This window comes from Mustelus asterias, chromosome 15 (genome assembly GCF_964213995.1).
Source record: "Mustelus asterias chromosome 15, sMusAst1.hap1.1, whole genome shotgun sequence".
NCBI lineage: Eukaryota > Metazoa > Chordata > Chondrichthyes > Carcharhiniformes > Triakidae > Mustelus > Mustelus asterias.
In genome coordinates, this window is record NC_135815.1 from 52,768,511 (window position 1) to 52,784,034 (window position 15,524).

General features: G+C 43.9%; 1 protein-coding gene across 2 annotated transcripts in view; it reads left to right on the top strand.

Annotated features, from left to right (window-relative positions):
• Nucleotides 1-15,524, top strand: part of LOC144504512 (serine/threonine-protein kinase VRK1-like) — a 107,930-nt gene that overhangs the window by 24,652 nt on the left and 67,754 nt on the right. For both annotated transcript variants that reach the window (XM_078229894.1, XM_078229895.1), the window contains one exon: nucleotides 5,529-5,661. In XM_078229894.1, the coding sequence (XP_078086020.1) occupies nucleotides 5,529-5,661 (133 nt within the window). The remainder of the gene's footprint in view (nucleotides 1-5,528; nucleotides 5,662-15,524) is intronic.

Below are 15,524 nucleotides of genomic sequence, written 5' to 3' on the forward strand. Positions count from 1 at the left end.
ATAACAACAAACATTGTAATTCATTGTTTCACGTCAAGGAGGCTATAATCACTCGTAGCTGTCAATCAAACTGTGAAATAGCAGGCACCTTACTGTGATAATGGATGGTTATGAAATCAGTCATGCAATGCTAGTCCAGTAAAGAGAATCCTCAGCCTTATGTCATCAGAGTGAAATAGCAAGCATTCATTTTCTTTTGACACTCCAGAAATTTTTGTCAAAATTTTAAAGGGCAGGAACTTTAAGTGCCTTGACAGCCTTATAGCTCCATTTGACAGGTATTTTTGCCTGTTCCCCTTGATAGTTTTGACAGGTCTGTTTGCCAGATCCCCTTGACAGCTGATATTGACAGGTCTGTTGACAGTTCCAATGAGCTTGACAGTAATGAATGTATGCACCTTCTCTGCACATTTATGCCTACTAAACCTGACTTCCACCAAGTGGCATCTTACCTCTGACAAAGAGCATCATACTTCCCCTAAAGGTATTCTGTGACCAGACCCGAAGGGGTGTCTTATCTCTCCAAAGATTCAGTTCTTGGGCAATTGAGTTATTTTCACCACGATGGAGAGATTCTTCTTTGTAGTGAAAATCTGAACCTAAGTCTATGGTAATGTAAGATGTATTGGAAATTCCTTTTAACACTTTGGTCAGCATTGTGACCTGGAGTAATTCAGTGAGCTTCCTTTGGGTACCACTCAAAAAACTAGTGTCTACACCAACATCCAATTGCATCATTGCAGAAAACTGATGGCAAGGGATTTTATCTGTTGCTACACTGAGCGTCCCTTGTTACCTGGAGATGAGGAGACCACAAGCTCTGTCAGCATCAAACAAGGCCTGCGTTTGTTAACCCTGATTGTTGTATGAATGTCATTGCTGGATGGTTGAAATTTCACGCTGGTACTCGAGCTGTATTTCCAGGTGCTTTCAGAGGTGGAGTTATAATTGAATTTGACTTGATTGTGGTTGATGTTTTAAATTTAAGGAGGATAATTCAATGAATTAAGAACATTTAATGTTAACACTTCAAAAACTATCTGACTCTGAACTTCCAGGTACAATCAAAGTGGATTTCCAAATCAGGGGCTGAAAAATGAGGCGAGACCCTCACCTCCACTGTTGATGTCTTGATCATCAATAAAATCATTGGACAGGATTTTTTTCAATAATGTGGTGGTCTCAATGTTGTAACTATGTGCCACTGATGCTTTCTCTCTCTCTCTCTCTCTTTTCCATTTCCCACACAATTACAATTAAAATTTGGAGGTGTGCATACAAAACACATGAGATTCAGCCGGGAAGAAGCTTTTCAATAATGGAACCGCTGTCAGCTGATGTTGTAGCCTATAGGATGAGCTTTAAAAATATCTCCTGGTGAAACAGGGTGGCTCTGCATTTCAGCCACAGCTTTCCTGTCCAACTGCATTACCATTATCAATAACATTTGAGAGTGCAAAGGTGGTTAGTGTGTTTTTCAAATATTTCACATCACATTGGTTTTACTTTATTCGTGTGTACATCATCATTATTTGTTGAGACTAGCTCAGTCAGAGATCTAAATATACTGGCACGTCTCATGGTTGGCATGCACTGATGATTACGGGAACTGGAGAAATGCCCTTTATTGTGGAAGAAACAATGTTGTGTTTTTATTCACTTTTTTATCGGATGTCCATGTAAGTGTCCGGTGCAGTACTCACCACTCTGCGGGACATGGCTGAACTTGAAGGCTTAGCTGTCACTCACTTCTCTGCATTTTGAAGGATATTGTCCAAGATCACTTTCAATGAGGACAATTGAAATGTTGTAGGTGAACTCAAAGCTCTTAAGGACTCTGCTAGCTCCATCTTGGAAATGGGCACACATTTGGACAGTACTGATGCCACCATTTTGACTCCTTATTTTCTCACTTGCCTGATTGACACATCACCCCTTTCCCATCACACCCAGGATGCCAGCCCCTCTTACTTCACTCATACACTCCCCAACCCCACTCCACACCACTCTCTCACCACTGACTCACCCTTGCCAGTCCTGAGCCTCCAGGCAAGCTTCCATTCTCCTTTTCCCATCCCTGGAGCTATAGAGTTAAACAAAGCAAACCACTGACCTGATACACACCTACACAAAGTCATCTGGTGTAATCCACCTTTAAATGATGGTGAACCAGGTGTCATATGAATCTTGCCAGCCGCTGACTTTCTCTGGAGATTTTTATTAAAAACTGTTTCACGCTAATGAATATTCATGGATGCAAATATATTGCAAGTACGAACCTGCCACAAGCCAATATTATGCTTGATATGCCGCAAACCTGCCATTAATCTAATCTCTGCATCTCGACCCGCCATTCAAAATTTTGAAGGCAAAACTTTGCATCCCGCCTAATTAAATCAGCCCTCACACCACATTTCCTGCTCTTGTGGGCTCCATAATTCTTCCCCATTATGCTGTCTCGCCCTGACTGTTTCCCTTATCCCTGCTCCATTAAGTCGAAAGCACTCAGACTTGAAAGGATTTGGCAGGCAATGGTTTAGCCACACCATATGAAGCACTATCAGAACCTGATGTGAGTTTCTAAAACTGTTCTCTCTACCAGCATTATTCTGGAATGCAAAGATAACTTTAGGCTTCTTATCTCTATTGCAAACTGTCTACTTAAATCCCCTCCCCTATCTCCACCACTCTCACTCCAACAATAAGTCCGTGGATCTCATGGACTTTGTCACTAAGATTAAAACCATCCAATTAGCTGCCTCTTCTGTATCTTTCCTTTCTACCTGTTTACCCTTCATAGTTCCTTTGAATTTGTCCCCTGTCCTAACCCTGAGCTTATATCTTTCTCCACTTTATCTCCAACGCTCCCATGCCCTCTCTGAGGTCATCTTGTTCAAAAGATCCACCTCCTGATCCCACAAACCTATCCTGCAGAAATTGAATTTAACAGGCTCAGTTGCAGTCAATATGTTGAGTTTCCCAATTCCAATTCTATTTCCGCATTTAGAGTAGTGCACTAAGGCAGACTTTCATCTGTTTCTATAGCTAATTTCTGGACCAGGTCACTAGTCTGGTGCCAGGGGTTTATAGTTTGAAGGGCACCACTCCACATCAAGCATAGCTGACCAGGAGCCATCTTACCGTCAGCCATGGGAGTGTTTGGAAAGATTTGCCAGTCGGTACTCAATCTGTTTGGCCGTGTTATGCCATCAAGTGTGTTATGTCAAAGTCAGCATGGATCGATACTTGGGAGTTTCTCTCTGCCACAACAGAATCCCTTTAAAACTCTATTCTTTATACCCCTTTTTTGAGGTGGACCTGGGATTCATTATTCACGATTCCATTGTTCTAGAGAGGTTCCTTTTAATACACAGGTGCCTAATAGTATGTTAAGTTCTTTGTTCAAACCATGGGGAGAAGCCTTTCAATGCCCCTTTAACATGCCCAGGATTGTTTTCCATATCTCATTCTATGCTGTTTCCCTGACTGGTTTTACAAACTGTCCACTAAGATTAAACTTACTGTTCAATCAACAACCCAATTATTCACTGCTGTCTATTATCAGTTACTTCAGCATAGTGTTAACCATAGGCCAGCTATCCAGTCTCCCTTTTCAACTCCCTTGACAAACATTTACTATAGAATGATTCATTATATTTACAAAAACACCCCCTATTCTTCTATACACATTGGTTAACTTATGCATTTTAGCAAACAGCTTTGATGGACAAGGTTACAAACAGTCCTAACACAACCTTATAATACGATTGTTTATTTAGACATCGACCCAGTTACTGCTCCATTATTGCAGAAGCACCATCTGGCCATGCCCCATCTTTTGGGTCATTGGTCCCTACACCAGGGACAATTATCATTCATCAAAATACTCATTCTACTTGTTTCTAATAAAACAAAACCTTACAGCATCAATCTCATCCTCTGCCTTATTCCAAGCTAAATATTAAACACGTATTCCTAATTTCTAACAATTCCCACTGAACTATGGAGGACCTAACTCCCCTTCTGATTTTTTGATTTGATTTATTATTGTCGCATGTATTAGCATGCAGTGAAAAGTATTGTTTCTAGTGTGCTATACAGACAAAGCATACTGTTCATAGAGAAGGAAACGAGAGAGAGTACAGAATGTAACGTTACAGTCATAGCTGGGGTGTAGAGAAAAATCAACTTAACGTGAGGTAGGTCCATCCAAAAGTCTGATGGCAGCAGGAAAGAAGCTTCTTGAGTCGGTTGGTACGTGACCTCAAACTTTTGTATCTTTTTCCCGATGAAAGAAGGTGGAAGAGAGAATGTCCGGAGTGCGTGGGGTCCTTAATTATGCTGCCTGCTTTGCTGAGGCAGCAGGAAGTGTAGACAGAGTCAATGGATGGGAGGTTGGTTTGCGTGATGGATTGGGCTACATTCACAACCCTCCTGGTCACGAAGGTAAAAGCAAATCACTGCAGATGCTGGAATCTGGACCAAAACATAGAGTTCTGGAAAATCTCAGCAGTTCTGACAGCATCTGTGGCGAGAGAACAGAGCTAATGCTTTGAGTCTGGATGACCCTTTGTCAGAACTCTGAATAATCCAGACTCAACGTTAGCTCTGTTCTCGCTCCACAGTTGCTATCAGATCTGCTGAGATTTTCCAGCATTTTCTGTTTCTGTTCCCATCCTGGCCCCATCTTAGTCGATATTATTCACTGTTTTCTCTATTCGGACGTTGTCCCTCTTTCCTTAAATCTGCTGTCATCATCTCTCTCCTCAAAAAATCCCCATGACCCCACCGTCCTCATCAATCTCCAATCTCCCTTTCATCTCCAAAGTCCTGGAACATGTTGTCACCTCCCAAATCCGTATCCATCTTCTCTAAAACACCAGATTTGAATCCCTCCAATCAGGTTTCTGCCCCTGTTTGTGTTTAAACTGATCACTAATCTGCAAATTGGTATCACAACACATTGGTCTAGGAAAATCATGTACTGTATAATGATGGGATACTAGATTCACACCATGATTCGTCACTTAATGAGTTTCCCCCTCACTTATAACATCAGGGGCGGGCGACATGGTGGCACAGTGATTCGCACTTCTGCCTCACATTGCCAGGGACCCGGGTTCAATTCCTGGCTTGGATCACTGCCTGTGCAGAGTTTGCATGTTTTTCTCGTGTCTGCATGAGTTTATTCTGGGTGCTCTGGTTTCCTCCCATAGTCCGAAAGACGTGCTGGTTAGGTGGATTGGCCATGCTAAATTCTCCCTCAGTGTACCCGAACAGGCGCCGGAGTGTGGCAACTATGGGATTTTCACAGTAACTTCATTGCTAATGTAATGTTAATGCAATGCTAATGTAAGCCTACTTGTGACAATAATAAATAAACTTAAAAAAAACATTGGGAAGGATGAACAAAGCAGGAAACAGAGATTTGATTTTAGAGTCTGCAATTCTTATGTAGAAAGTGACAGGATAACAATATTGTTTTCAAAATAACATCCTTTTGATCTTATCCCTTTTAAATATTTCAGATTTATCTCGCAGATTACGGTCTCGCCTTCAGATACCATCCGAATGGAACTCACAAGCAGTATAAGGAGGATCCCAAGAAAAGTCACAATGGGACAATTGAATTTACAAGTATAGATGCTCACAAAGGTGTAGGTAAGAATGATATCCATTTGGTTACTGTTACAATTAGTGTTGCAGACTGCCAGTTTGGGGCAGAATTTATATTGTGACTTGTAATCTGGCACTTTAATCCAACCAGCCCAGCTCCAGTGGTTACACTGGAGCCTGGCTTACGAAGGCTTATAGCTGACCCAGCAGGAAGTGGTGCCATCCATAAAACACCGTACTGTACTCCTCCAGTAAAGCAGCTTTATAATGTTGTAAATAATGTCATTGTCATATCTGATAGCATAATTTGGAAAGTAGAATTGAATTTGATTTGCTTGCTTCCAAATTCAATTGCATCATTTTAGCCCTTCTGTCCAGCCTGTCAGCTAGAGATTGATTTTCAAAGTTTTGCTACTGTAAATCATTTTGAAAGTCTTGGAATAAGAAACATATACGTTCAACAAGGCATGCTTCAGTAGAATGAGGGGTGAACTAAAATAGGTTAACTGTGAGCACTGAATGATATCTCAGCCCAGGGAGAGTGGAATAGTTTTTTGAAATACTATATTGAAAATGCAAGATACGCACCCAAGAAAAAAAAGTATAAGCTATTGAAGCACTCACTAAAATGGATACGCCAATTACAATGGCAATAGGAAGCTATGCAAGTGCGTACATGGATAAAGGAGAAACTTTTAGAGGAACATGGTGATTGCAGGGAACTTGGAAGTTCAGATATGGGGTTCTTTTAATAGTTTTGGTGAGGGAAAATTGCAGAGTTATTGAAATCACAAGGGGCTATTATATGATCTATCTCTTTTGTTGAGAGAGGGCAGGAAGTAATTTTAGGGAGAGCAGTGGGGCCAGGACTCTAAGGCTGTGACAACTAGATCCCTGACGCCGCTAAGGGAGACTTTGCACAAACCTTTATCCTGTACTTGCAGCTGCATGCTGTCACAAATAACCATTTTCAGATCAGCGACAATATGGATACAGTGTTGTGCTTAGGGCTAATGTTATGTGGCACTTCTTCATAAATCATGGTGCCAGTCCTGAATGTAACCAGTGTGTAGGTGAATGTTGGCACTTTTATGATGCAATTTCCTAATTCAGACAGTGTGACCCAGGACATTTCAATGTGGGAACCAAAAGAGAAAATGCTGGAAAATCTCAGCAGGCCTGTCAGCATCTGTAAGGAGAGAAAAGAGCTGACATTTCGAGTCCAGATGACCCTTTGTCAAAGCTAAAAGGCATAGAAAGTGGGAGACATTTATATTGCAGAGTGAGGGAATGAAAGATCAGTCGTAGCCGAAAAAAAACAAGAGGAATGTGCAGGCACATTAACAACACTGAAAAGGCTTCTGGATGGTACATGAATAGGAGGAAATAGAGGGATACGGACCAAATAAGGGCAGAAGGCTTTTATTCAGTTAGGGAATCATGACCGGCACAGGCTTGGAGGGCTGAAAGGCTTGTTCCTGTGCTGTACTTTTCATTGCTCTTTGTTCTGCTTTGCTACGGAAGATCATTTCTTCACAGCCACAGTTGACTACTCAATGGACATTTTCTCTTTGCTGTTAGTGGCGTGTTCTCACCTGCAGAAATTCTCCTGCGCAACATCAACAAACCTAATTCATCAAAGCCATGTCTCAGCTGTTTGCAAACGTTCTGCAACAGTAAATTTCACCGAAAACATTGTGTGCATATTAATGCTTCCACTTGCCCTGTTGTGTGAAGTATAAATTCTTAACTGCAATTCAGTGCAACTCCATGGCGCTATTGCAGTGGTTAGAGGCTATGAGTTGGTTAGATATCCTGAGACGGATGTTGCCCTAATCTCACCGTAGCTAAGTCCTGAAATGGATCTGGTACAGGTTATATGTACTTTTTTGCGCTGCTGCCTTGTTTCTGCTACATGCAGGCATTGGCCTGAGCTAGCAGGTAGGTAGGAATGTGTTGCTATCCTGAGAGGCAGCCCTGTAATTTAATCTCATTGCTAACATGCCACGTGTATCAAGCATTGATCTTCAGGAAAGATAGAACCAAAGTGGGATAATTGACTGTAACAGCTGCAATTGTTTGCTAACTCTAAGAGATAATTCTCTCCAATTCAGCACGCCAAGAAACAGCCTTAATGACGTGGCTTTATGCAACATATTTCATGACCCTTAGTACTTCCCAAAGAGCTTTAGATTTAATTAATTAACTTTGAATTGTAGTCACTGCGTGATGTAGAACATTTTCAGGGACTACCATGATGGAATATCCAAGCCATAGTGTACTGGTGAGTATGTGTCTCATATTGGATAAGCTATCAAATAGAGTGCCACAGAGGCCAGTGTTTTGGTCTTTCTTGTTATTGCGCTACAGAAAATTAGGATGTCAAGACAAATTGTAAGCTTATTAACTTTGGAAGCAACTCAAAAATAAGCGCATTGTAATCACAAATTGTGGCTGAAAATTTGGAGAGATATTTAGATAGGTTGAGCTGTATTTTACCAGCCCTTGAGGGACAGACTTGGAGACAGGGGACCAGTAAAGTAGTGAGGCAAGGTGAGGATTGGCATGCCCGCTGGCCACTGCCATGCCACCTTGCCAGCAGCAGGGAAGGTGATGGACAGCCCTTCTGTCAAGAGGTCGACTGAACCACTTAATTGTCCAATTAAGGGCCACTTCCACGCCACTGCTGCCATTTTATCAGTGGTGGGGGGGCTCTCTTGTCACATAGGGCGACCAACTGGCGAATCCTGTTGGCCTCTCTGTGGGTGTGGTGGCTCTCCTAATTGAACACTCTGTAGCCCATGAAGGGGCCTCTCAATGGCAATGACTGCCCCTGTGGCAACACCACCATACTATCACCACTCTTCCTCCCAGAGAGCTGACTGACTAGCCACGGTGACCTCTGACCCTACTTACCTCATTGAGAGGGCAGTGTCTGTTGCTGCATCCTTTCCACTCAGTGCAGTCTCAGCAATGGCCATTGTTTCTGGTAGCGCTGCTGAGACTGTAGAGCTGCCTGTCCTCTGATTGGCTAACAACATTTAGAGGCAGGGTCTCGCCCCTTAAAGAGGCAGAAGACCCAACAATAACTAATTAGTTGCCAGAATGGGGATAAAATTCAGTCAGGGGCCAAGGTGAAATTGCCCTCAGTTGTTGAGTCCATTGACGGGACACCTGCTGCCCTGACTTAATTTAACCCTGTTGAGTGCAGTTGGGTAAAAAAAAATACATTCTTGTGTTGAAACCTCCAATGCCATTTTTTTTCTCTTAATGGTGGACGAGACACACACTTCCCCCCTTCTTCTTCTTCACAGGCCTCAAAATACCTCTTGTCTTTGGAGGCAGGTGGGAGGCCCGACTCCAATGCACTGACTTCTGGTTTCAACTGACTTCTGGTTTTAACAGGTTGTTAAATGGGCGATCAAGCTGGCCTCAGGAGCTGGGTCGGTATCTAAAATGTTCTGAGTCTGGGTGTGTCAATTTGATGTGAAATTTTATTTGTCATAGATGGAGGTTGGTTTTCCAGGGTCTTGAACAGAATTAAGAAGGACCAGATCCATGAGACATTTATAGCACTGATTGTGAATCAGATCCATGAGGCATTTATAGCACTGATTGTGGATCAGGAAGAGCAGAAACATCTGCCCAGGCCCACCCAGTATCTCTGTTAACCCCACCATGATCAGACCACCAGTGATTATCAGCCTCCTCTATGCTGATGGATTTACTTCCCTTGCCTTCAATCTGTTTCGATTAAGCTTGCTGGCCGTCGGATAGGAAACCTGTTGAAAAGATTTTAAATGGGTCCTCCTCCTGTTAAATTTGCAAGGTCTACAACGAACTATTGTGGACGGGTTTTGCAAATCACATCCCACTTGCCCTTCTCTCTTTCCGCCTCAGGGCCTATGACCCCTAGCTTGTAATTAATTTTGTCCTTACTGTCAGAGTGATGGAATATGATGGGCTGCAGGCAGAGTAGCTGTGCTAATGACTCTGTGTACAGGTGTTAAGGCTGCTGTTGTCGAACCTGTCTAGCTGCAAGAGGGAGCAGTGGTAATGATTTCAGTGAAGTAGAGTGGTCATGGGATATATTGCATGTGGAGTTATGCAAGTTAATGTCTTGTCAACTATATGTAAAGTTCATTCCATGACTAAGGCTCAGGGAACGGATGATGGATGTTAATTCTCTTTGAGCACATATAAATAGGGGATAGCTGGGACACTGGGTTAAGTGGAAAGAGAACTGAGAGACTGAACAAGTTAATAAACTTTCTCAATAAAGATCCAGCTTCACCAACCAGCTGGATCCTATTAACAAGGCATAGAAATATTTAGTGGTTTCACAAACATCAGGAAATTTTAGAGGTGTGGAAGGAAGGGAAGAAGGAATAATCTATTCTGTCTAGCATTGTATTGCAAATTATCAACAGTCCTTGATTGGAACTGGATTGTTTTCACAGCGAGCAGTACCCTACAAAGTACAACGTATTATGACAAAAAGTAGAAGTCTCTGAATACAAATGTAGTGTGCTGCAGATGCTGCAAATCTGTAACAAAAACAGAAAATCTTTGGAAAAACTCATCAGGAAGATCATCCAACTGAAATATTGGCCAGAATTTTACAACCACGCTCGGGCGAGGCTCGTAAAATCCCGCCCCAGGCCGATGGAGAATTCTGTTCTGCGAGCCGCACCTTCCCCGATTCCGGGGCGGGACTGCCGGTAGAATTCCAGCCATTGACCCTATTTCTCTTCTCATAGATGCTGCCAGATTGCAGTGTAGTTCCAGCATTTTCTATTGGTAAATCTCCACTTTTATTATAAACTTCTTGACTCATAGCGTGAAAAAGGCACTGTGGGCGATCTTACTGGCTCGTCCCGCTGGTTGACCAGAAAGTGTGAAAAACCAGCTTTGCGCACAGTTCCTCGCCTCTCACGATACTACCGACAGTGTGAAGCTGGCATGATGGTGTGTGAGGCTGATCATAACATTTTAATTTAACTATTATTAGTCAGTTCCAGATGCAATCATTCGGGTTCATTTGCCTTAAGGGCCTTGCCGGTAAAGATCTTCACCAGTGAGGATTATGTATGATCCCCCACCAATAGGGACCAGACGTGATGGCAGTGGGAGCAGAGGCCATTGAGGCTCCCTGGGTGGTCGAGGGCAGGGGGGCAGTGCCCCCTTGGCAATGCGAGCCTGATAGTGTCAGCCTAATAGCCTGGCACTGCCCACCTTGAATTGCCCACCAGGCTCTGGGCAGTGCCAAGATGTGGGACTAAGGGGAGGGGGCGGGAACTGAAAGGGGGCCGAAAGGGAGACAGACAGGGGGGGCTGTTAGCGCACTCTGCAATCGGGGATTGGCCAGTGTGGTGACTGGCTGGGGGCAGGGGAGTATCGGTGCAGCCATCAGGGGGGGCAATAACAAAGGTGGGGGGTGAAATCGGGGGCGGGGAGCGGTTAATGTGGGGTGACAGATCTCTGAGTGTACTATGTACACTTGTACACAGAACACAGAGATCAAGGCACATGTACAATAGTTTCCTCCCCGCTCCCCCCCCCCCCCCCCACCCCCCAAGCAGCATTCCCCCTACTGGCTTGAATCACACTTTGCCTCATTTTGTGCACGGAATGACATAAGATCATGTCTGAGAGCTCGCCCAAAAAATGGGCACAATTCTCTCCCGTTTTCACGCTCGTTTGGCACTTAGAACTATATTGGTAAGATCATAAGATCGCCCTCAATGTGTGGGGATACAGAAACTGTCGATGCCTCAGACAGGTTCAGTTAGAGATAATGAGATATATTCTGCTTTTTTTTCCTAATTTTATCATTTTTTCTCAAATAAACAATATTAATTTAAATCGTGGTATATGCTGGTTGGGAATGCTTTTTAACATGCAGATACTCTGGAATGAACATTTTCGATTATAATAATATAATTGTCTAATTTCATTTGGTAGTATGAATAGGATTTGCAATACTAAAGAAATAATGACTTTTGACATATGCCTCTGATAAAATAACCTTCAATTAAAATGTCTCTAAAATCCAGCTAATCGTGTGTTGGCACTCTTTTAGTGTGAAGTGCTGTACAGACACTCCACACCAAAGTTATTTGACTAAAGTGTCATTTGAAAATGTGACACACACAGAATATAGCTTTAATAGTGCCCAATTCTGCCACTTGACTAGCTCCACCAATTAACATCAATTAGCAATGAACATGAACAAACTACTTTATGCCTACTGTCATTACATATAGGAATCAATATTAGAATATGTGATGCTTATAGCCCCACTGAATAATGGGCATTGCCCCATCACCTCATCATTGAGACACAATGATGGGGTACATAGGGTGGCATAATGCATTTGCAAAATGTTGGTGTCGATGAGTACCTGTGCCCATGTTTATGCCAGTATTGTGTACCAGACTCACTGGGCAGAATCTAATTCAGGTGACAGGGGTCTTGCCACTGACTGGAGAGGCAGTGAGAACCCCGTGTCACTTCCGTTGGGGAAGGCCCACCTTATTAAGTGCCTAACATGCACTTACTGGCTAGCAGCAGACCTTCCCTGGGATTTAGGCTCCTCACGGCGTTAATCGCACCCCCTTAGGGCTGCCAGCTACTGAGAGGCCAGCAGCTACCCTTATAGGCAGTGCCACTGGGAGTGGTGGCAGGAGTCCATAATGTGCCTATCAGAGGCCTAGGATTGCTGAGGGACGCCAGCCATTGGTGAGTCAGGTAGGAGTGGATTATTGGCTGGGCGAGGGAAGTGGGGGCAGAAGTAAGGGCAGGAGTGTGGCTTTGAGCAAACTATCCTTTCTTGATGACTGGGACCCTTGATCTGACAGAGATACCCCCTTCTCCCCAGGAGCCCATTTCAACCTTCACGCCTAGGTGACTTCCTGTCCCCAGGAATGAGGGATGAGGCCCTTAAATGGGCATTAATTACCCACTTAAGAGCCTCAATAAGCATCTGGATGAGAAGGGTATTTACGGGGGAGGGACATTACGTTCTGCCTATTCTGCCCTCAAAAAAGACATGGTGATGTTGGGAGAGTATCAGAAAAGGCTCCTCGGAGCAATCCAATCCATGTCCAAATGCAACAGACCTGGAAAATATCCAGGCATGGGCAAGTAACTTTCACACCACACAAGTTGGGCCCAAGGGCCTGTTTCCATGCTGCAAATCTCTATGACTCTACAGGTTCTGACAATGTAGGAGGATCAGAAGCAGAATGTAATACAGGTGCATCTTAGACCATCCCATAGAATCTTCTGACTTTCAGAAACAGTCTGAGGAAATTATTAGAATTATGGCCCAAGAACCTACGTGTAGCGATCATTATTCTTCAAAGTGGCCTGTACTTTCATGGGGGTGTGGACCTTCTAAAATGATGGGCAGACCTCAAATCTGAAGTCCCACCCCAATTTCTGATAGACCTTTATTTTGCTGGATGGGGATGATGGGATTTTGACTCCCACATGGGCCTTAACCTACTGAATGGGAGTTATAAATCTTTAGCCAAGTCATAAATGTTCGTGAAAGGTGGATGATTCATTCTCCAAGAGGATGCCCATTGTAGGAAGCTCATTGATTAGCAGAATAGTGTTTTCCTATTCTTTTAAGAAGGTTCACAACACCTAACCAGCCCTTTTGAACAGTGTTGAGAATTATAGGGCCATCATTACTGCAAAAGTGGATCAAATACCTGCAGTCTACCTAGCAGCATGACACAACCCCATAAGCAGCTACAGACAGAGAGGTGAGAGGCCCAGCTGCAGTGTCTCTGCTAATGCTCTGACTATGGCCATTGAAGGTGTGAGTTCCATTATGCAGGGCCCTTTCAAGAAATTATTTGGTGTGCAGGAAAATTTATCTGGCATGAAATTGAATGGTCCCCCACATCACCCCCACCCCCAACAACCAAAATAGCTGACACCCTCAAGGAGCATGGTGGTTGGAGCAACCTGGATCAGGAAAAGGTCTTTTTGAGGGATGCCGCATCCATCCCATACAGTTGGGGTTTGGAAGCAGTGACAGGTAACAGGCAGAACCAGGCAGCCAGTATTTTGTGCAACATGCTGCCAATAGCTGTGCAAGGCCACCAAAAGATCCAGCATTAGTCGATTCTAAGGACTAAAAATTCAGCTCTGTGGTACCCAGGTATTTGGTGCTGCAGTAGCCACTTTTTGTCCAACTCGGAATTGTAGAATCCCTACAGTGCAGAAGGACGCCATTCGGCCTATCGAGTCTGCACCGACAACAATCCCACCCTGGCCCTAATCCTGTAGTCCCGTATATTTACCCCGCTAATCCCCCTGACACTAGGGTCAATTTAACATGACCAATCAACCTAACCTGCACATCTTTGGACTGTGCGACGAAACTGAAGCACCAGGAGGAAACCCATGCAGGCACTGGGAGAACGTGCAAACTCCACACGGACAGTGACCTGAGGCCGGAATTGAACCTGGGTCCCTGGCGCTGTGAAGCAGCAGTGCTAGCCACTGTGCCACCCCTTGCCAAACATCCACAATTTTGATATGGAATGTCCTGAATGACTTTTTTGTAAGGGGTAAATTAAAAGCATCCTTCACCCAGGTGGGCATTAGGCAATTAGCATCTGCAAATAAGGAGTCTGAGACCAGCTTCTACTCCAAGACCTCAGTTCCAAATCTGACCTCCAGGCTTTCCTAATCACATTCCAATCCTCCCCCCTTCCTCATTAATACAGCGTTATGCCACAAGTTTCTTTCCTGACCCCCACAATCCTACCCATTCACTTACCTAAACATTGGAGTTTGCACATTCTCCTCGTGTCTGCGTGGGTTTCCTCCGGGTGCTCCGGTTTCCTCCCACAGTCCAAAGATGTCCGGGTTAGGTTGATTGGCCAGGTTAAAAATTGCCCCTTAGAGTCCTGGGATGCGCAGGTTAGAGGGATTAGCGGGTAAATATGTGGGGTGGGATTGTGGTCGGTGCAGACTCGATGGGCCGAATGGCCTCCTTCTGCACTGCAGGGTTTCTATGATTTCTATGGACATATGAACTCGTGGGCTCCTACGACTGCACCTTCTGCGTGATGTTGAGGTCTGAGATCCTTGGAAATCCCGCTTTGGGCATGGGCAGTTTGTACTCTGCGGCTGAAGTGTCCAAAAATGGACACGGTCGAATTTCTAGGTCTGAGTCACCTCCGTCTCATCAGGTTCCCCTTGATTATCAGCAGCCTGCAGTCGCACTGCTGTCCCAGTTAGACTAGAAACCGCAAACTGCACTATTACCATGGGAAAGCACTGGTGTTTGGAACATTAATTGCACACACTGAATTCATTGTTGGGAAAGTTAACTGGTTGCATATGATTTGTATGAGGGCCTGAGCATTTTCTTTATTTAACAAAGGCTAAATTAGAGTGACAGCAGAAGGAAGGCTGGGAATACATGGTAGTTGTGGTACAGTATATAATGCAAAGTACAGTGCTCATTTGCCCATTGTGCACATTTGTACATTGAGCTGATTAAGTAGCTAAATGACCTCTTAATTAGTCAGTAACACAACTCGACATGGACACAATGGGTCGAATGGCCTCCTTCTGTGCTGTAACTGTGGTTCAATGATCTCCAATGGTTTCTTCTCCAATGTTCTCCTTTGCCTATGCTTGTTCCCTATCTGATATCTCTTTGATGGATAATAAAATTACAACTCACAGATGTGATCTTCAAGACATTGAACCAACCATGAAACTCCATCTTCCTCCCACCCAAAGTTGAAACAATGGAATATCTGTTTGAGCAGACTGATGATATTTTCCATCAGAACCTTGGTTGAAGCATAAGATCAATTGCATTTCTGTTCACTGGTTGTTGATTTCTAATGGAGCGATTGAACAAGACCAGAGAG